We start from the raw sequence: 21,167 nt of genomic DNA, 5'->3' as shown, positions 1-21,167 counted from the left end.
GCTCCTCCAATCTTGTAAACTGAAGTGAACTTCCTCCGTGGAGGCACCAAAACATGGATGGACAAAAGTAGTAGAGCCTAACTCGCCTTCACAGCCACCCTCATCCACGTTTAAAACACCCGAACAACGCAATCACAAGGCAAAAGGCATTCATTCAACATTCTTCTCTCTATAGTCCTCCTGATACAACTCACACTTGGATACATTTTCTCCAGAACCAGACAACCTCAAACAAAAACCCAGTGGACCACACAGCCCATCACAAGCTCCTACTGATGACTGGGCTTAAGCTCACAAAGCATTCGGATTCATACTGCATCCAATCCCACAACTCACCGAGCAATCACCCACAAAGTGACCACAGTCATAAATCTTTTATATCTCCTCAAAGATCATCAACAAGCACTAATAATGATGCAGCCCGCCATTCCTTGCTCATCTCTACCTTCAAGTTAAAATAGCTACCTCGGCTATTCTCTTGCTCACTCTATGCCCACCTCATGCAATGAAATCTCTTTGTAGCTTCTCTATTCACGGTGTACACTAGTCACCCATGATTCTTCAGCTCACACAGAAGAGGTCGCAACCAAACAAACTAGTAGCATCCTAGTGAAGGCAACAGTCGACCTCACCCTCAACCTTAGAGCTCGCCATAACATCCCTCTTCCTCTAACAAGAATCCACACGCATAGTTGAGACCACGGCTTCTCCTACCCACAGTTGCACGTTCAAACAACGGCCACCCTACTTTCAAATAACCTTGCTCAACCAACTACAACAGATCATCATCTCTAGGAACCTCCAACGCTAAGGTCTTCTCAGCATCACCTGGCATCTGCTTAGCCATAGCCTTTCTACAGTCAGCCTTGAAGTGAGCATGTACCTCGAAATATAGTCAGCCCCTGTCGTTCTCCCACCCTTCACCATCCAGTTATGGAAGGAACTCCTCCTATTGCGAGCTCCCACACCCCTCCTCTTCCAAGACCTTCCATCCGTAAACCAGTTCTCGGCTTCTCCTATCGATGGCAATCTCCATTCACGATCCCCTTTCTATCTGCGACGGCCTTCTTCTCCTAGAGTCTTCCTTTTGCTTCTAGTGTCGCCTTCATCGAGAAGAGCCTCTACTGCTCCACGAAGCACCCGCATCCGCCTTAGCCTCTCCTTGTTCACGTATATTCCTCGCTTCCCTCCAGAACCATGCTTTCGTGATTCCTCACAGTCTTCATCGACTGCTCTCAGAACTCCCACACCTGTTACTTCCAGTCCATGCCCGCTCCTCGACTTCTGCTTCTTCCTCGAGCTCTCGTCCTCGCCACTGTTGGCTGCTGTCCTCTCATCTCCTTTTACGAACCCATTAATGGCTCAGCCACTCCATCAACAGAAGCAAACTTCTGCGCTTGCCTCCTTTTGCACAGATAGCTCTCGCCTTCAACGAACTCGCGTTGCCTGTGGTCCAAAATCCTCCAGCTCACAGAGCTTACAAAGCTCCCCGCTTATGGCTCTCCTCCTCCTCGCTTGTTACGTGAAGATGGCCAGCAAGCCTTCCATAGCGAAGCGCCACCTCCAAAATCCCGTCGCCTTTTCCTTCATGTAAGCATGGCAGCTTCACAGCTACTCCTAATCCTGGAGCTCCTAGCAAAGCAACAGCCCCGTCGCTTCTGAGCTCCTCTCTTCCATATCCGCGTCGCCTTACTCCTCTCTCTCCCACTCACAGAGCTTACAATGCTCCCGTATCCTCCCTCCGGTGCTCTCCTTGTCGTCTAAGATCCTCCGGGTGTCCACCACCCTTCACGAACTCACAGGCTCCCTCCTGTGGTCGTTGCAACCCCCTCGACAAGCAGCAGCCCCTCCTCACGTAGCTCCTAGACTCTCGTTCCTCTCCCAGGACCCCGATATCCTTCCTCTGGCATGCTTCTTGCAGTCGCCACCTCGCCATCCAGAACCTCCTCGCCTCGTCCTCATCACGTAGCCACGTGCATGCATGCTCCTTTCCAAATCAATTTGGCCACCTTAGCTTTATTTGCCACCTCATCAGTGACATTTTACCACTCTCAAGACATTTCCCCCATATCACACACCAAGGCACTTAAGCACATATTCATTGACTATGTGCACACAATTGCATGCCACCAGTCATTTAGCATTTGATTGCCCACTGACCATCCACATATGATGAACACCATCCCGTCCCTGGATACCATGAAGTGCTCGAAAGTTGCTCACACAAAATCTGATTGAACGCCAGCAAGCACACACACAGGTTGAACATCTCACATGTACATATGTTCAGACGAGTTTGGGGTTTTCAAAAATCTTCACACAACGTGATGGTTGCTATCCTTCGACCCTTGTACCTTGTACTTGCTCTTTCGTTTATCGATCCTACAGTGGTATCAAAGCTTGGTTTGACTTGTCTCTTGCCTTTGGATTTGCACCAGCTCCCCTTAGCCTATCTGGACGTCTGTACACAGGACACCTGTCGTACCTGCGCCGCTGTATAGTGTGCACACAGGACACCCACCGTACCTGCACGGCCGTATAGCAGTACTACGACGTACATCTCTCTTACAGCCGTACTGTGTTCCGTACATCGTATTGTGTTGTACACGTTCCATACAGTCGTATGCTCTGCTATGTACAGAAGGCTTCATAACTGCTCCGTACTGAAGGTTGCGTACCCATTCCGTATTGGATGCTGTCTTCAATCTGCATGGAAGAACGCATCACACTAAAACAGATCTGGTGTGCCCTGCTGTATTGAGATCGTATCTGGAAGCATCTCATACATCATGGAGATCACATCACTTAGTAAGATGGAGATAATGTACACTCTATGCAGCTGTGTGAATTTACAAGGCCCACAAACGAATTTCTGGGATTGAATATTTTCTTCATCCTCATGGACTGTGGCATGAGACAGATATATTTCCCTTTTGTTTGGTACTTTTGGATCTTGCTCATTAAAGGGACCTATCTTTGTCTTCTTGATGCACCTATCTAATCCTTGTTAAGTTTGACCTGTCATTCTCCGGCTGCTAAAGACTAATCTAATTTCTATATCTGCAAAAAGAAATTAGAAAATCTCTACAAATCTTTGCATATTCGTGACTCTTTTCTTATCCAAGATTGAAACTTTCTTTAACATCAAGGCTGTGGTTAATATCAATTTAAATTGTATATTTAGTGTGATTAGGAGGATCTTCCCAGGTAGCCCATGTTATCTTCCCATGAATTTGCTGTGAATGAGACCTGATCTCCAGTGCTTTATAAAAGTTTTAGCATGCTTTTATAATGGTGGTACTTCTGATGTTTTGATTGTCTCATCCATACTGTATTGTGAGAGCGTATACTCTGGGAAGAGAACTTGGCTGAACATTTATTTGTTTTTGCTTATAGGATGTTTGTCAACCGTGTACCCCATATGCTGGATGCAGATTACACCCCTCTTTCAGCAGTAAATATATTTGTCAAGGATCTGGTATGTTTTCTGATCTACCTTCCCATCACATATGAATGTTAAAGACATCCTACAAGCATCATTTTGATTCTTTGATCCAGTACCGATGCGTTCATATCTTTAGGATGAGTTCTTGGTTCTACGATCTAGAATTCTTTTTGTTTCATCAATCTAAATTTTACCAATCTTTTCTTCAGGGTATTGTTCTAAGCCAGGGTAAACGATGTGGAGTTCCTCTTTATCTTGCTGCCACAGCACATCAGCAGTTTCTTCTAGGTAAATGAATTATGTTTGGAGTGCAAGAAGGTTCCTCTAGGTACGGCCTTAAGATTGGAACGTATAACGTTGAAATCTCACGGGCACAGAATAGAATCCTCTTTTCAGAAACATTTGTCCCATTGTTATTAAAGATGAATTAATGAATGAGTTGCAAACAAAACCAACAAACAGTAATGGTCAAGTGCAAGATAATGTGAATGGAATAGTGAGAGTTTTCCTGAAATGCATTAAAGAGCCTTCTTTTTCTTGCCATTTGAGAAAGAAGAATGCAGGTGTAGGACCAATTGGCACAATTTTAACTTTATATATGGATCCATTGTCTGAAATTATAATCATCTTGTGAGAGACCACATCTTCTTTGAGGAAATCCTTTACATAGGAGAGCTCAATACACGGGTCTTTCTAGAATTCAGATACTTTTAGACTAACTTCTTGACTTTATGTCCATTTGAAACATGATAGACAGTTGATGCCAAAGAAACAATCCTTTTGTCATGTTCTTAAAACACGAAGCTATCCCTTCTAATTGATACACCAGTTTAACAGATCAGACATACAAAAAATGAAGAACTAAGGAGACCCCTCTACCCACTGAATACAGCAAGGAATAGATGTATTTAAGATCCAATTACAAGGACGGTATTTCCTTATGAGAGCATGCTCAATATGAGCAAATGAGACCTCAGAACAGATTTTTTGGAAAAGGATATAGCATTCATGCAGTCTACTAACCCAATCCAAGTAAAAGAGAAAGGTTTACGATGTCGAATCTTTGGAACAAAGCCATGTGACATTTCAAGCAAGGAGGTGGGTCCTAGCAACAACACTGAGAAAGTAAGGAAATTCAGTGCAGAACTATGCACTCAAGGCACACAGGTCGAGGCACTGCAAGACTTTAATGGATCATCGTATTTTGACGGTCGAGGCACTGCACATAGGCCGACTTTGACGGTCGAGGCACTGCACACAGGTCGACTTTGACGGATCATCATATTTTGACATTTTGTTCTCCGTGAATCTCATCACTAGGAGGATGACTTTGGCTTAGGAGAGATTTGTTGTTACAATCTCAATGTTGGTCCGTTTTGTACACTAGAGAGTGGGAATTTTTTTTCAGATTCTTTAATGACTTAGCAGAGTTGGATCTTGTAGGATCATTCCCTATATTTCATTGCTAGATCATTGTCTAGATTTACTAAAGTTGGGTGCCTCCATCTTTCAATATGCACAAATTTGGTGAGTCGTAGATTTTGTCTTCTAAAATCAGGATTTGGAGATTTTTATCATAGGTGTTCAGCAACATGTCCCTTTTCCCATGCATGGCTAGCTTGGTGTAGAGTCAGCATTGTGCTTATCAAGACCCATCACTTCTTGAAAAGAATGTAGAGATATCTACAATGATATGGTGTTGTAGGCCATAAGTCAACTAAATGGTTGACCAATACTTGGGTACTATATATACCAAGTACTTGTATTGTTTCATTTGAACATTTCAGTTGGAGTTCACTTGTGTTCACTTCTTGTTCTCTTGTGCTCACAACTCTTCTCCATTCTTGTTCCTACATGTGGTATCAGAGCTAGTCCTTCCAGCCCTGTCAATTACTTCCCCGCTCTCCCGCGTGCTCGTGTTGCACTTATGTCGTGGATAAGAAGTTAGTTCTTGCTGGTTGACTTTTCTTTTGGCTGTCTTGAGCTCCCACGAGCTTCGCGTGATCTTGAGCTTCAATTTTGTTGCCAAATTTTGCACCATGAAACATTCCTCAGTTGGGCGACTTTGTTTTGCATCGCGCGCGCCGTTTTTCCAGACAATTTCGGAGACCGGAAGTTGTGTAGCTGCATCAGGCAACCCGGAAGAGTTTTGAGTGGTTTTACTGGGGTTTTCCCTCCTTTTGGAAGTGTTCACGCTATCAGAATTTCATTCCAAGCAACAGATCAGAAGATACCAGCAATATCATTTACGTTTTGCTGATTTTTATAGCTTTTCATATAGTTCTCCTCTCCATTTGACTTGCCCGCTTGCTCGTTGCTTGTCTAGATCACCACTTGCATCTCCAGCTTTGGATTCGACTCGGTGGTTCGACTTTTGCTCCTGCTCCAACTCAAGATCCTTGCTTCAACTCATTTTCAGCCTCTCCTAGTTGGTTCTTGCAGATAGCATTGCGCATGTGTCTTGCAGATTGCATTGCACAGGTAATAGTGCATTTGGAACAGTTTTCTGGCTACACATTGAGTGCAAATCATTGCTCAAGTGTTGTGCATATTTGAAGCCAAGTGTTGGCTGCAAGTTGATGCACTTTTGGATGCCTATTGAGCAAGAGTTTGCTATTGCATTGTGAGCCATTGTTTGGCTGAGATACAGGCTGATTTTTTGGGGTAGAAGCACATTGCATTTCAGCCAGTGTTTGGCTGTGGTTGAGGATAACGTTTTTGGGGCAGAAATATAGTGCTTGATTGCATATTGTATCCCGGAAGGGATTGAGGTTTGAGCAGAATTTTTGGGGCAGATTTAGCACATTGCATTTGAGCTAGTGTTTGGCTGTGGTTGAGGATAACCTTTTTGGGGCAGAAATATAGTGCTTGATTGCATATTGTATCCCAGAAGGGATTGAGGTTTGAGCAGAATTTTTGGGGCTGCTTTACTGCTATTTCAGGGCAGCCACTGTCAGTGAATGCCATTGCAGTCATTGCATAGCAGTCAGTGGTCTTTCAGTTGTCCATTTGCTGTCTTTTCCTTTGCAGGTACACTTGCCTTTATTCTTGAGCTTGAAATCATGTCTCTCAATGAGAATATTGGTACCATAACTGAAGCAAATAAGTTGGATGGACCCAACTATGCTTTGTGGTCATTTACACTCAACAATATCTTGGTTGGAAAGGGCTTATGGGACATTGTGAATGGTGATGAGGCTAGACCTACTGATCTAGCACGAGTGCATCATCCACTTCTGGCACTACTACTCAAGCTTCTGCTACCACTCCCACGGAGGATCAGAAGAGGTTTGATGGTAGGGATGCCCAAGCGTTGTCTTTGATTCCATTGTGTGTGAAGACACACATAAATTCCCTATCAAGTCTTGCAAGACTTCAAAAGCAGCTTGCGATAGAGTGAAAAGTATGTGGAATGTGAAGAATGAAGCAAGAAGCATTGCTTTGAATAATAAGTTCAATAACTTGTCCATGCAGGAAGGTCAAACTATTTCCGCTCATATTGCAGAGATTACTGACATTCGGAATGAGCTCGCAGCTATTCATGAGGATATAGAAGACAAGAAATTGGTTAAGAGCAAACAAGCCATGCCATGGCCAGTAGTACCTAGTTGACCACAACCATGTTAGAGTCGAACTCCAAAACAAATAGTTTCCTCTTGATACTCTCTAACACAGGAGCAAATTGCTGAAAAGGTGAGATGCCCACACCAACCTAGCAACCCAAGTATCTGATAGAGACATGCCTCTAAATCCGAGTGAAACTGATATCAACCCCCCAATCTGGTGTGTGCTCATCGCTAATGCAAAATTCATTTGATTTATTCCAATTAATATGTGCACCTGCTGCAAAGCAAAGTAAATCCAAGGCTGCCCTAAAGAAGTGAGATTTTGTGGAGTGGCATCTAAAAAACTAGTAGTGTCCCAACCAACTCACTATCCAAGAGCTCCTCATCTTGTCTCATGGAAAGTCTTAGCCCAATAATGTCGGCCTAAGATCTCAAAAAGATACTCATTGCTTCAACCATAAATAAATACAGGAAATGGTCAAAGGGCATTCCTACCGGACTGATCTAGAAATCTGAAACCTCTCCCTTTGATAAGCACCCGGTTGAGGGCCTGTCTGTACAAAGAGGAAACCGCTCTCATCCAAGTATCTGAAAATCCAAAGCATAGAGGGGTACCCTCCAAAATACCGCTGGCCACTCTGCATAGCCCAATGTGAAGCCTCCCTATCATCAAACATGTTTCAGCCATGCACAATGCCCATTTGTGTACCATCAGTGAGATCTAGAAGAATGGGCTGCAAACGCAAACTGATAGCTTTCGCCAATCCTAGCTGCAGTTTTTTTTTTTGGCAAAAAGAGACTTCTATTAGGTATTAAAGAAAACCGTTAGAGCAAGCTCCATTGGGGATATACCATGCAATGCATGAAAAGCTCAAGAGCCAAAAAGAAAGGATTGGGCTGATAGTGCCATCTCAATCTGGTAGAAACCCTCCAAACTCGAAGAAATACAGTCCAAAAAGGGAGAACCCCTCCAAACTCGAAGAAATACAGTCCTCCTAGAAGAGGCTGCCCGTGAAGGGCCCTGCATGCTAGCCCAAATGGCTATCTAAGTGTGAACCGTGTCAGACCAAATACCCGTGAACACCTGTAATGGGTGCATCTCGGTGCCATCCAAGGCCTGAGTACATCTGGCTCTCCAAATGTGCCAAGAGGAAATGTTAGCCAAAATCTCCCAAGAGGTGTCCAACTGAAGCATGAGAAGCTCTGAAGGGAGTAAGTGGTACATCCTGAAGGGAGCAGGGCTCTATCACCTGCCAGCGGACTGAGAGTGCCCAAGAAGAAGGCTCATCTTCATAAAACACCTGGGGCCTAGTAAGGAATAACCATGCGACCGAGCCCCAAGTCATGAAGAAAGGGGAAGTATGAAAAATGCTGAGTATCCGAGCAACCCCTTTCCAAACAATCTTCGCCTGACTACAGTCCCAAAGGCAATGTCGCACTGACTCCTCTGCAGAATGACAACGAGGGCAAGTGGAATCAGCCCCAAATCGTGATCTCCACTGGTTCACTGCAATCCCTCTATGAATAGAAAGCCAAAAGAAAAGAGTGATCTTTTTATTCCTGAGGTATTTCCAGGGCCTCCTCTAGAAATTTCTATGCAAATCTGCGGTGATGAAGAAGCTGTCCCAATGGGGGGCTCTGGAGGGAATCCAACCCCTACTGCTCAGCTGAAATCTCCTGGCATTACCAACCATGAAACGAAAGAAGGGAATCCCCCTCTCTCGGTGCCCATGATCTATCCACTCCCACTCTCCTGGGTTCCACCTAGCGGCAGGTTTGAATTAGGGCTGTATTGAAATTCTCTACACATTGATTCCCAACATGGTCTTAGAGAGGATTCCCTATGAGAAACTCTCCCTAGTATCACCCGTGGAGTATTTGCTACAACATCGTAGGAGGTGAGCATGTAAAAGTTACATGAAGAGAGAATGCGAGAATGGGAGATGGAGAGAAAGAGTCAGACTGATCAAGGCAATGTGGAGGCAAATGCAGAACTTGATTGTTGTTATAGCAAGTACAATGGCCTCATTTTATAGGCTGAGAAGCCTTGTCTTCATGCATCATCTATGATGTCACACAAAATCAAATCAAATCAAATCTAGACAAACCCAAAGACTTTAAAAGTGCAGTTCTCACCAGCAAGCACCGAAATACTCCAAACAACCCCCCTAGGAGCGATGGTGGTGAGACCCTTGGCAAAAAGTAACCGATCTCCAACTCTACCATAGAGGCGTTCTCACTGTGCGTACTTCCTGTGCCACAGTTATCCCCACAATCAGCTTCCGACCAATAGTGGAGACCATCATCACTAAGTCACCCGCCTCTTATAGAACAAGGCTTGCACATATAAAAAGACTCAAATTCAATCATTTTAGGGGGACTACTCAGGGCAGAGGACCCTTAATACGTAAAATTATAAATATGCAGAAAAATAATAAGTGTAGATCTCTCGGAGAGATGTCCCCATGTATCTGTTGCACATAATGTGCTCATTTGTGCTCTTTTGGTGATGTGTCAGTGAAGCTTTCGGCATGAATGCCTGCCCTTGAAAATGATGTAGATGAAGTCCAATGAACAAACTGCTCAGGGCATTTAGCCCATGACTCTCAAAATGTTAGGCTGAAGGCTTTAATTTGATAGAGGAAGCCTCCCAAATTAGGACATCAATTTGAGGTCGATGGCTCTACCCTGATTTTTAGGAAAGCTCGATGAGCTTCAATCTTGATGTAGATAGCTGGTTTTTGCAAAAGTCCTAAAATTTACTCAAAATTCCCTAAATATAAATATTAGGGTTTTTCTGTTGATGAGCCGCAGGCAATCTCAACAATGTATGCGAATGCTGGCAGTAGGATAGAAGATTTATGGTGCAGAAATCTGCAACTCCAGAGCTGAACGACGACTCCTGACACGATTCTATCTATAAACGAATGGGTGTCCAAATCAGTGGTGGTCAACAGTAGCAATAAATGGCGGTTCTTTTAGACAGAAGAGATCTGAAAAACAAATGGACATGGTGGTGACTATGTTGCTGAGCTTGTTCAAACAGGAAAGAAGCAGCCAGCAAGTAGATTGATGGCCGATTTAGAACAGGGCTTTGTTGAATCTTGAAATAGCAAACCTCTGGAACAAAAACGGCGGCCTAAGCTCGGACAGATCTGCCATAATGGAGATGGCAGTTTTTATGACGTTCAGAAAATGGCATCGTGGATGAACTTAGACGCAGTAAAAAAACAATGTCCATTTCGACCGCTCCAGCTAGAAACGATGGCCATTTTGACAGCTCCAAATGTGAAGGCTTCTTCTCAATCTTAGCTGCAATTTTCAGATGGCAGCTCACGTATTCAGATTGTGGCAGCAGAAAAATGACAAAGGGGTGGAACTGAACTGAGGAAGATATCGAGAACTAGCTCTGATACCAAAGTTACATGGAGAGACAATGCAAGAATCAGAGATGGAGAGAAAGAGTCGGAGTGATCGAGACAATGCAGATGCAAATGTAGAACTTGATTGATGTTATAGTAAGTACAAAGGCCTCATTTTATAGCCAGAGAAGCCTAGTCTTCATACATCATCACGCAGAATCAGATCAAATCATATCTAATCTCATTGAGACCCAAAGGTCAAGTGACCCTTCAAGCATACAAAAGTCAAAACCCAAACCCCCTTCACACTGGCACTCAAACTAGAACCAAACTAGAACCCAGTTCTCAGTAGCAAGCTCTGAAATACTCCAACAGAGCAGAAATTGTCACAGATTTGGTTGGAGATCATGCTTTGTTGGAGACTCCAAGTGCCAGAGGTAAAACATGTGCTTTTCTCAGGATATGGAAGTGGCACCTCCTGTAGCTCATTCGGTACTGTCTCAGGTGTCAATACATTGTTTTCCATTATTTAAATTTGTTTCTATGCCATGATTGGCTTGAGATAGAACTCCCCATTTGGTTTTTTTCTTGGGTCTGGAATTGGCAGATTCTTTGCTTTCCCTCTCATTATACTTATCCATTTTGAGATTTAATACATTGCTCTTTTCACATAACAAAGGACAATGCCCTCCAATATATAAATCACAAGGGAATAATTTAGCTAGCACACGGAGGTAAGTGGAACCACGCATATTTACAAAGTTCAGTAAATGGGAAAGATCTATCATCTTGGTGCCCTAGGATTGTGCGTAAACTGAGAATTTACGGTGACATATTTGTATGTTTACTGTGAGGGAAAATCGTTTTCTGTTCTTTCAAAACTGTACTCTAAGCTTTTTGATTATCATCTGTTGAGTGTACCACATTGTATTACATGTCACAAGGCTTTTTGGTGATTGGAAGACAAGTTAGACTTGTCATTAAATCAGGGCATAAAGGTACTGATGGCTTTTTTTTCACAAATGTATGGACAGCTGCAGCAGCTGGCTGGGCTCGCGAAGATGATTCTGCTGTGGTGAAGGTAAAGAATGGCCCTCTGAAATGTCCTAAAATCCCCTTTCTTTGTTTATTTTGATTCATCAAAATTTCAACAACATGGTTATATGAAGCTATGTTTCTTTTCTTTTGTAAGCTCATTACTTTTTTGTATAATCTAATAAACCCCCTGAATGCTCTGATTTATGGAATTACATTGATAGTTCTTTACCGAGATCTTTCCATGTTGTAAGTTTTTTTAAACCTGGTATTGATCGAGGAAAATTTCCCTTACAGTGTTTGCTGTCCTTTGTTGCTTGAAGATTTATGAGAAATTAGCACAGATTACTGTTGCATCCAAGAAAAGCTGTTTGGAATCAGAATCAGGCATTTCCCCTTCCATATCTATTCCTGGAGCACAAGCCCTGTTCAAAGATGAGATTTTGAATAATCTTCCTCCAGAATGGCCAGAAGATCCCGTTGACCAGATTTGCAAATCTGAGGATGATGGGCTGGCTAAAGTCCTAGTGGTCCTAGATGATGACCCAACTGGTACTCAAACTGTACACGGCGTGACTGTATTAACTGAATGGTAGGTGGAAATATTCTAGGTCTCCAATCATTTTGTTTTGCAATTGTACATCTGATATATATATTACTTCTGTTCCCTAGTCAGATTTGCAAAAAGTTCCCTGCACACAAAATATGCTTTACTGATATCCAGGGGAAGGCTGAAAACCTTTTGTCACTTGGAATTCCTGCTTAAGTTTATAAACCATACAAGGTCCAATTTAGAATACTGACCCCTGGATATGATAAGATATTTATTTTTTCTTGACAGGGGTGTTGACTCAATAAAGGAAGAGTTCCTTAAGCGACCAAACTGCTTTTTTATCCTGACAAATTCTCGAGCCTTGAGCAAGGAAAAGGTACAGTGATGTTGTTTTGTCATAAATATTTACCAGGCTCCAAGTATCTTGTTTCTGACTGCACTATCTGTGGACAGGCGTTCTCGTTGATCCAAGAGATAAGCACAAATGTGATAGCTGCGGCTGCTCTTACTGAAAGTCCCTATACCATTGTGCTAAGAGGCGATTCAACTCTTCGTGGACACTTTCCCGAGGTCCAGGCAACATGCTCAATTTGTTTTTCAACCAGAGAGTTTTTTGCATGTTCTTTGAGTATTTTTGAGAGTTTATGTGCTTTCTCTTACAGGCAATTGTAGTCTTGTTTACATGTTGATATCTTTTCGTGTGTTTATAAAAGCCTATATATTTATCTATAAGATTTCTGGTTTTAGGAGGCGGATGCCATCACATCAGTTATTGGTGAAACAGATGCATGGATTATTTGCCCTTTCTTCCCTCAGGGTGGGCGTTACACCATTGGGGATGTTCACTTCGTAGCTGATGATAACAAGTACTGACATTCTATCTGGAGTCGTTTTGAACTTATTTAGTCTTTGCAAGAAGTCCCTTGGTGATTTCATGTCCACTTACTGCCACTGCATTTTTCCAAAGACTTGTTCCAGCAGGAGAGACTGAATTTGCCAAAGATTCTGTGTTTGGATACCACTCATCAAACCTTAAAGAGGTATGGTTGAGTTGTTTGTGGCCCTTTATGATTCTTCCATAGAAGAACTGGCACATAGATTTCATGCTGCATTACTTGACAGTGGGTTGAAGAGAAAACCAATGGCCGTGTCAAAGCTGCAAAAGTTGTAGCAGTTTCTATACAAACAATACGCCAAGGCGGTCCACAGGCTGTCTGTGAAGAACTTTGTAATCTACCAAAGGTAGCAGCCTACCGTCTTCGTCAACTCTCGCACTTAGGATTTCCCTCCTTAGACTGCTATGGGAATTGTTTCAATTGCAGGGTTCAGTTTGCATTGTGAATGCAGCCAGTGAGAGGGATATTGCTGTGTTCGCTGCTGGAATGATTCAGGTGTGTAGTCTAGTATGTTTTTTTAAGATTTATCTAGTTATCATTTTCCCCTGGCATTTACTAGTTGGATATTGCAGCATTTTAATATTCTTTGTAAAACATATCAACGCCAGGCTGAGATAAAAGGAAAAAGGTTTCTCTGCCGCACAGCTGCTACTTTTGTATCTGCTAGGATTGGCTTAAGGTATCAGCCTCCAATCAATCCCAAGGACTTTGGGGTTTCTAAGGGACAATTTGGTGGACTGATTGTTGTGGGTTCTTATGTTCCAAAGACCACGAAACAGGTTAGTCATCAATGAAGCTGTGTATTAGTTTATATACTCTTCTGAAATATTAGTAGTTTCTGCATTCCATAACACTTAATCTTTTGGTGAATTCTGGTCTGAAAGGTTGAGTACTTGAAAGCCCATTGCAGTGATTTCGTCCATTTACTTGTGGTATGTCACTTTAGTTTATCAACATGATTTTCTGGATGATTTCACATTACATTGAATGCATTGACCTTTAAAGATGCATGAGTTCATGGAAGAAATTTTCATACAAGTTGGACTTGTTCATTCTTGGAATTCTGAGGCAGGTCCAAGTTCCATCCCTTGCTTCTGATTCAGTGAGTTCACGAGAAAAAGAAATCAGTCAAACAGTTACAGTTGCCAGTGCATTGCTTGCTGCTGGCAAGGACACAGTTATTATGACAAGCCGGGATTTGATTACGGGAAAAAGTGAGTTGACAACTCTTCCTTTCAATTTGCAGTATGTATCGGATTGCAGATGTTTGTTTCACCATGATTAGAATCTGATCCTGAATCAATACAGCATACCTCTCAGTGCCAAACCTTAGGTCAGACATTTTTGGAGTTACAGTTCAAGAACAGAATCAGATAAAAGGAATGACCTAACACTGAAGTATTAGAGGTCCAAAATACTCTATGTCAATGATTTTGTTTAAGAAACAGTTTGGTCCTATTCCTTCATCTTTAAGCAACTCTCAGTGTGGACTTTCAGCTTTAAAATGGATGGCATGCAGTGTGCTTTTGGTTGTACGGGTTACCATACATGATCTGGTTGCTCTTCCTTTCAGATGCCTCTGAGAGCCTGGAGATAAACAGCAAGGTAAGCTCAGCTCTTGTCGAGATTGTCAAACGCATCCAGCAACGGCCTCGGTATTTGCTGGCGAAGGTGAAATTTAGACCCTTCTTGTTCTTGAAATAGGGTTGAGCTACTCGTTTTTCCATGTTCCTCTTTAGCAGAGCATCAGTTCAAAGTTTCGTGTATTAGTAAGTATGCATTGAAGCACAGCAGCAGCGTGGACTGTTATAAGGAGATTTTCGAAACCAGTTATACATGTATATGTTGTTGCTCGCAAGTGTTGATATGGCATGGATAGGAGCAGCACAATGCCCTCTGACCATTTTTGTGGGGAATATTTGTAGCTGAAGAAACATACAACTAAGCGATCATCATGATTAACTCGATAAAATATTGAACTCTAATACATACATTACATGGGGGTGCCATGGACAAGTGCTCACAGAAAATAATGATTGTATTCTCCACCTCAGTGAAACATCTCAGTATTATCACTTGCAACCTTCAACTTGTTGTATGATCTGAGGAAGGAGCTCCAAAGGGTGTGTATAGTAAGCAATCAAATGTGATAGAATCTCTCTCCTGAATCCTAGGCCTGCCAATAACTGTATTGTATGATGCATACCGTATTCTCCAGTTGTTATGATACTGGGAAAGGATGTTCCATCATGAAGCCTTGAGGTAAGAAACCACAATGTATTTTTATGAAGAACATGACTACATGACAAAATGTCAATTGTCATAGTCTTCCCTACATTTTCAGACCTGTCCACTGCATCATCCTAGTAACACCTTGCCAAGAGTGGCACTCCATAGGTCTTCTTCCCAGTAATTATATAGAAATGATGATTGGTTCACTTAAAGTAATCGACAAACTGGCAGTGTGCAAAATTATAAGCAATACTTTGCACTCAGCCACAAATGGCACAACAGTGGCTTTGAGCAGAGTCCAGGGCTCATCAAACGCAGCCGAGACCAGGAGAGGGACTTTATGAAGGAGTGGGACCATGATTTGTTTTTCACTTACAATGCCACAGGACCCTCATGGCACTTCCACTCTCTAGATTTGTTATAATAGTTTAGTGTTTTACCCAAAAAAAAACTAAATCTCCTGGTTTCACTCAGCCCATACTCTAGCGGTTCGTATTGCAAATAGGAGAAGCTTCCTGCTGCTAATAGCTAGTATTGTAGCATCAGCTGATGCTCATACCCTGCAGCTCGTCCAATTCTTACACAACTCTTAGGCCTTTTTTTTTTTTGGGGGCAAAAAGAGACTTCTATTAAGTATTAAAGAAAAACCGTTAGAGCAAGCTCCATACGGGATACATCATGCAATGCATGAAAAGCTCAAGAGCCGAAAAGAAAGGATTGAGGCTGATAGTGCCATCTCAATCCGGTAGAAACCTCCGAGAAAAAGGGAGAACCTCTCCAAACTCGAAGAAATATAGTCCTTCTAGAAGAGGCTGCCCGTGAAGGGCCCTGCATGCTAGCCCATATGGCTATCAAAGTGTGAACCGTGTCAGACCAAATACCCGTGAACACCTGTAATGGGTGCATCTCGGTGCCATCCAAGGCCTCAGTACATCTGGCTCTCCAAATGTGCCAAGTGGAAATGCTAGCCAAAATCTCCCAAGAGGTGTCCACTGAAACATGAGAAGCTCTGAAGGGAGTAAGTGGTACATCCTGTAGAGAGCAAGGCTCTATCACCTACTGGCGGACCGAGAGTGCCCAAGAAGAAGGCTCACCCTCATAAAACACTTGGGGCCCGGTAAGAGATAACCATGCGACCGAGCCCCAAGTCATGAAGAAAGGGGAAGTGTGAAAGATGCTGAGTATCCGAGCAACCCCTTTCCAAACAGCCCTCGCCTGACTACAGTCCCAAAGGCAATGTCGCACTGACTCCTCTGCAGAATGGCATCGAGGACAAGTGGGATCAGCCCCAAATCGTGATCTCCACAGGTTCACTGCAATCCCTCCATGAATAGAAAGCCAAAAGAAAAGAGTGATCTTTCTATTTCTGAGGGATTTCCAGAGCCTCCTCCAGAAATTTCTACGCAAGTCTGCGGTGATGAAGAAGCTTTCCCAATGGGGGGCTCTAGAGGGAATCCAACCCCTACTGTTCAGCTGAAACCTCCTGGCATTACCAACCGTGAAACGAAAGAAGGGAATCCCCCTCTCTCGATGCCCATGATCTATCCATTCCCACTCTCCTGGGTCCCACTGCAAGCACCTGATAGGTGCACCTCCATATAACCATAACCTCTAGGATCCCAAGGCCAAGAGCAGAGGGTCGGGGTCTAAGTACCACTGCAAGCCCGCTCCAAGGTCCACAAAACCAGCAATCCTGACAGGCTGAAAGGCAACCTCAAGAAGAATGCCATCCTTGGATGTAGAAAGTAAACCTCCATCCCCAACATCAAAGACCAGTGCGTCTTCCCGGAGACCTCGGAGAGCGATCACCTGTAAAGGAACTGATGTCCTCGAAAAAGCCCCCATCCAAGTGGTGGAAGTAATAGGCAGCTCAACTGTCCATTCCACCGGGATGGCTGCATCTATCTGCTGAATCCTGCGTGCTACCCCTCTGAGGTGACTCACAGACTGTAGTCTCTGATCCATAGGTAGCCTGATAAAAGATTTCCAAGTGCCTACTGTGTAGGCGGGGCCTCTCTCCCATTTAGACCACTGCATGTAATGGGAAGTGCTGGGTGGTTTGGCATGCTCGTCAAGAATACTATCATTCCAAATGATCGGCTGCCTATCAATCTCTTCGACGGTAGAAGGCGGAATCCTTAGAAGAGTGTTCCTGAAGCTCCCCCAAGCTTTCAGAATGGCAGTCATGAGAGGAGAGGCAGGAGATCTGAGAGGGGCTGATGTGAAAATCCATCGAGGGCTGTCCACCCAATCATCTCCCAAGGTTGGTGTGCAAGCCTAAATGCGTCCCAAAAAGAAATCCTTCCAAGGTTCCTGCCCAGGCATGAGTCCCCTCACCACCACCTTACAAAGCAACGCCCTACACTGCAAGTCCGGGTCAATGACATTAAGGCCCCCTTCACATGTAGGGAGAATAATAGTCTCCCAGGCCACCCTTGCTGCAACATCTACTGTGCCATCAAGTCCACTCCATAAAAAATTCCTGACTGGTCTGATGAGCTGAGTGATGCAATCCCTAGACCGGCACCAGCAAGAACACACGAACCAGGAGGTGGCCAAGAGAACCTGGTTCACCACCACAACTCTAGATGCAAGGTCGAGTTTGGCAGAGCTCCAGAAAAGGAGCTTTTTCTTTATACTTTCTAGTACTGGGGCAAACTGCTGTGCTAGAGAGATGTTCAATCCTACCTGGCATCCCAAATTCCTGATAGGAACACTCCTCTGAATCTAGGAAAAACCAATGTCAACTCCCTAGCCTGGAGTGTCCTCATCAGTGATCCAAAAGCCAAAGGATTTATGCCAGTTAATGTGTGCCCCGTGCAGCTGAGCAAAAAATATCCAAGGCTGTCCGGAAAGAATCAAGTGAATGCAAGGAGGCCTGAATAAAAATAGCAGTGTCATCAGCCAACTCACAGTCAAAAAGCTCCTGCTCCTGTCTCAAGGGTAGTCTCGGCCCAAAAAGCTCAGCCTGAGATCTAAGGAAGATACTCATAGCTTCTGCCACAAAAAGAAAGAGGAAGGGGGCTAAAGGGCATCCCTGACGAATTGATCTGGAAATCTGAAACTTGTCACCCCTTACCCTCCTATCAAAACCTGGCTGATCTGTAAAGGGAGGCCACCCCTCTGATCCAAGCATCTGAAAATCCAAATCGTAGAAGAGTGCCCTCAAGAAAACCCTAATCTACTCTGTCATAGGCTTTCTCGAAGTCCAAGAGTAAAACTGCTAGCCTCTATCCACGCTGCATAGCCCACTCTGTGGCTTCCCAAAAGGAAAAGATATTATCAAAAATGCTCCTACCATGCACAAAGCTTGTCTGAGTATCATGGATGAGAGTTGGAAGAAGGGGCTGTAGTTGGATGCTGATCGCCTTGGCAAGGATTTTGTAAAGAGTGCCCAAAAGAGTGATGGGTCTCCAATGGGATACAAAATTCATGTTGCCACCTTTCGGGATAAGGTGAATGAGTCCCTCGGTCAGTGAGTCAGGCATCTCGCCCGAGTCCCAAATGCCTTGCAGGGCTGAAGTAATATGATCACCTATCATATCCCAAAACGCTATAAAAAAAGAGGGAGTAAGACCATCGGAACTAGGGCACTTGCCCTTATGAAGGGCAGAAAGAGCATTCTTGAATTCTGTGTTGGTAAAGCGTGCATCAAGTGAGCATAACATCTCTGGGGTGACCAACATAGGTAAACTCTGCCAAACTTCATCTCTAGCCACCTCCCTGGCCTGTGAGTTCGGATCTACGGAAAGAAGGGAGGTATAAAAATCTATCGCTAAATGCATGACGGTCTCCGGATGGGACTGCAAAACGCCGTCAGAGTCAATAAGCTGCCTAACACTCTATCTACTATGTGTGGGGCCAAGCGTAGAGGAAAAGTGTTTATTGACTCTCCCTCCCATCTGTATCTAAAAGGACTCCCGTGCATGGAAGGCATACTCTGCTCTTTGATCAAGCAAGGTCTGCAAGTGAGCCCTTGCCGCAGCAAGGCGCTCCTGTATCCAAGCATCTGAAGGTCGTTTCTACTCCTCCGTCTGAAGGGCTGCCAACTGCTGGCAGATACCGATCTCTCGCCTGAGTACCTCACCTCGCCGAGCACTAGCAACTGAGTGATAGAAGTTGCTGATACTGTCAAGTGCTATGGCCACATGTGAAGGACTGGCCACCCTCCTTTGCATATGAGAAACCCAGATCTCCAACAGTGCCTCTGTGAGAGTCTCATCTGTGTATAAGGCGTCTGGGATCCTGATACTGTGAGACCGTCCTCTCAGATGAGGCTCTGAAATGGACAAAATAACCAATGGTCTGAAGTGGAAACACCGGGTGCAATGCAAACTCAAATCTCTAGCGGAAGAAAGACCCATCGGGTCGCTGTAGCATGATGTGGTCATCTGAAATATTGGGGTCCTGGACAATGATCCTAACCCTGGGAACCCCGTCCATCCTAACCGCCTCAGCAGCCGAAGAGGGCTCGCCAAGGAGAGGGAGGGTCTCTGCCACCACACCAAACCTCTCGCCAATAACTGAAAGAAGCCAGTGATAGATTGAGGGAAGACCAGGGAACCTGATGAAAACAGAAACTCCCTGCTTGTCCTCTTCAACTGGGTCAAAAAGAAGATCCTCCTGCAGCCTAGAAGTAGAAACCTGGCTTGAAGCAGGTCTCTTGTGATGTCTGGGGAATCTAGGCACACCTGAAAGAAACCCCGTCCCAACAAACGAACATCCTTGAGGTGGGGGGCGAGGTCCTAAGGAAGTGCCGACAGCATCCAATCTCTAGCTTGTAACCTAGAGGGGGGTGAGCCATGAATGTGTGCAAAGAGAGTCGTGGAACACTCATGTTCGAAATCCTTTTGCAACTGCTGTAGCTCGTCTTTTGAAAAAGTGACAGTTCTCGCGGCCGGTGTGAGCGGAGATGGATTGACAACCCATTCGTCAATCGAGGTGTGTTGGCCGATTCAAACACAAAAAATAAAAACTCCGTCCGCTTTCTTGAATCCTAGGAGACCCCTATAGGAGAATAGGGGTAATCCAGAAGAAGGAGAGGGAGATGAAGAAGGGAGGAGGGAAGAGGAGGGGAAGATAGGGGAGAGAATGAGTGGAGGAGAGGGGGAGAAGAGGAGTAGAGGAGAGGGGAAGGAGAGGGGAGGAGGAGCAGCAGCAGGCTGCAGCGGGGGGAAAGCAGCAGCAGGAGCAGGGGGGGAGCAGCAGGCTGCAGTGGGGGGAGAGCAGCAGCGGGTGCGGGGGGGGAGCAGCAGGCTGCAGCGCAGGGCAGCAGTGGGCGCGGGGGGGGGGGAGGAGGCTGCAGCGCAGGGGGGGAGGCTGCAGCGCGGGGGAAGGGGCAGTGCGGGGGAGAGGGCAGGTGGGAGGGGCAGTGAGGAGGGAAGGGAGGGGGCAAGCAGCAGGGAGTAGAGGCAGCAGGGAGCAGGGAGAGGAGCAGCAGCAGGAGGGAAGGGAGGGGGCAGCGAGGGAGGGAGCAAGAGGAGCAGCAGGGAGCGGGGGAGCAGTAGCAGCAGGGAGCGAGGAGAGCAGTGAGGAGGGGAGCAGGAGGAGCGGGGTCTCTTAGGCCTTTTGCAATGTTCTATACTGCTATTTAGCACACAAGCACCATGCTTTTGAAATCTGATTTGTCAAGTTCATACTAGCTAATGTTTCACAGTCCATTAAAGACTGAGTGGCCAAGAATACCTTCTGCCAACTCCACACCTAGTTCCTCTACCTAGCCTTCACAGTGAATGCTCCACACTGTTGTAATGGCATCAGGGTCGCCCAAAGTGCCAATCAACGAAGTATTGATCATCTGATTCTCAGATCCTATGTGTCATACGCAATATACTTAAAGATCTTCTTCTCAAACATCTACTCCTCTTGCTTCGATTAGCCCAATCGAGGCAAAATCATGCAAGACTCAAGGAGACAAGATCTTCTAGATCACAATTAAGCATTTAGAAGATTTGAGATAGGCTATATGAATACAATCTCTCTCTCTCTCTCTCTCTCTCTCTCTCTCTCTCCTGCCCCTGCTCACACCTCTGCTGCCGCCCCTGCTCGCACCTCCCCGCTGCCCTCCTCCGCCCCTGC

The 21,167-nt window shown here is 44.8% G+C and overlaps 1 protein-coding gene across 1 annotated transcript in view; it reads left to right on the top strand.

The window, feature by feature from the left end:
* Nucleotides 1-21,167, top strand: part of LOC147901170 (ketose-bisphosphate aldolase class-II family protein) — a 386,949-nt gene that overhangs the window by 168,815 nt on the left and 196,967 nt on the right. The window contains exons 20-33 of the mRNA XM_087375500.1: nt 3,397-3,478; nt 3,655-3,733; nt 11,408-11,454; nt 11,732-12,000; nt 12,250-12,337; nt 12,415-12,531; nt 12,709-12,827; nt 12,929-13,001; nt 13,084-13,203; nt 13,284-13,352; nt 13,466-13,636; nt 13,742-13,789; nt 13,930-14,071; nt 14,431-14,528. Coding sequence (XP_087231626.1) covers nt 3,397-3,478; nt 3,655-3,733; nt 11,408-11,454; nt 11,732-12,000; nt 12,250-12,337; nt 12,415-12,531; nt 12,709-12,827; nt 12,929-13,001; nt 13,084-13,203; nt 13,284-13,352; nt 13,466-13,636; nt 13,742-13,789; nt 13,930-14,071; nt 14,431-14,528 — 1,522 coding nt within the window. The remainder of the gene's footprint in view (nt 1-3,396; nt 3,479-3,654; nt 3,734-11,407; nt 11,455-11,731; nt 12,001-12,249; nt 12,338-12,414; nt 12,532-12,708; nt 12,828-12,928; nt 13,002-13,083; nt 13,204-13,283; nt 13,353-13,465; nt 13,637-13,741; nt 13,790-13,929; nt 14,072-14,430; nt 14,529-21,167) is intronic.

The sequence above is a fragment of the Dipteris shenzhenensis genome, chromosome 6, assembly GCF_047967505.1.
Source record: "Dipteris shenzhenensis isolate YYH24624 ecotype China chromosome 6, Dip_SZ_1.0, whole genome shotgun sequence".
Classification (NCBI taxonomy): Eukaryota; Viridiplantae; Streptophyta; class Polypodiopsida; order Gleicheniales; family Dipteridaceae; genus Dipteris; species Dipteris shenzhenensis.
Note: the sequence above shows the minus strand (reverse complement) of the source record. Positions and strands in the feature narration are given on the sequence as shown.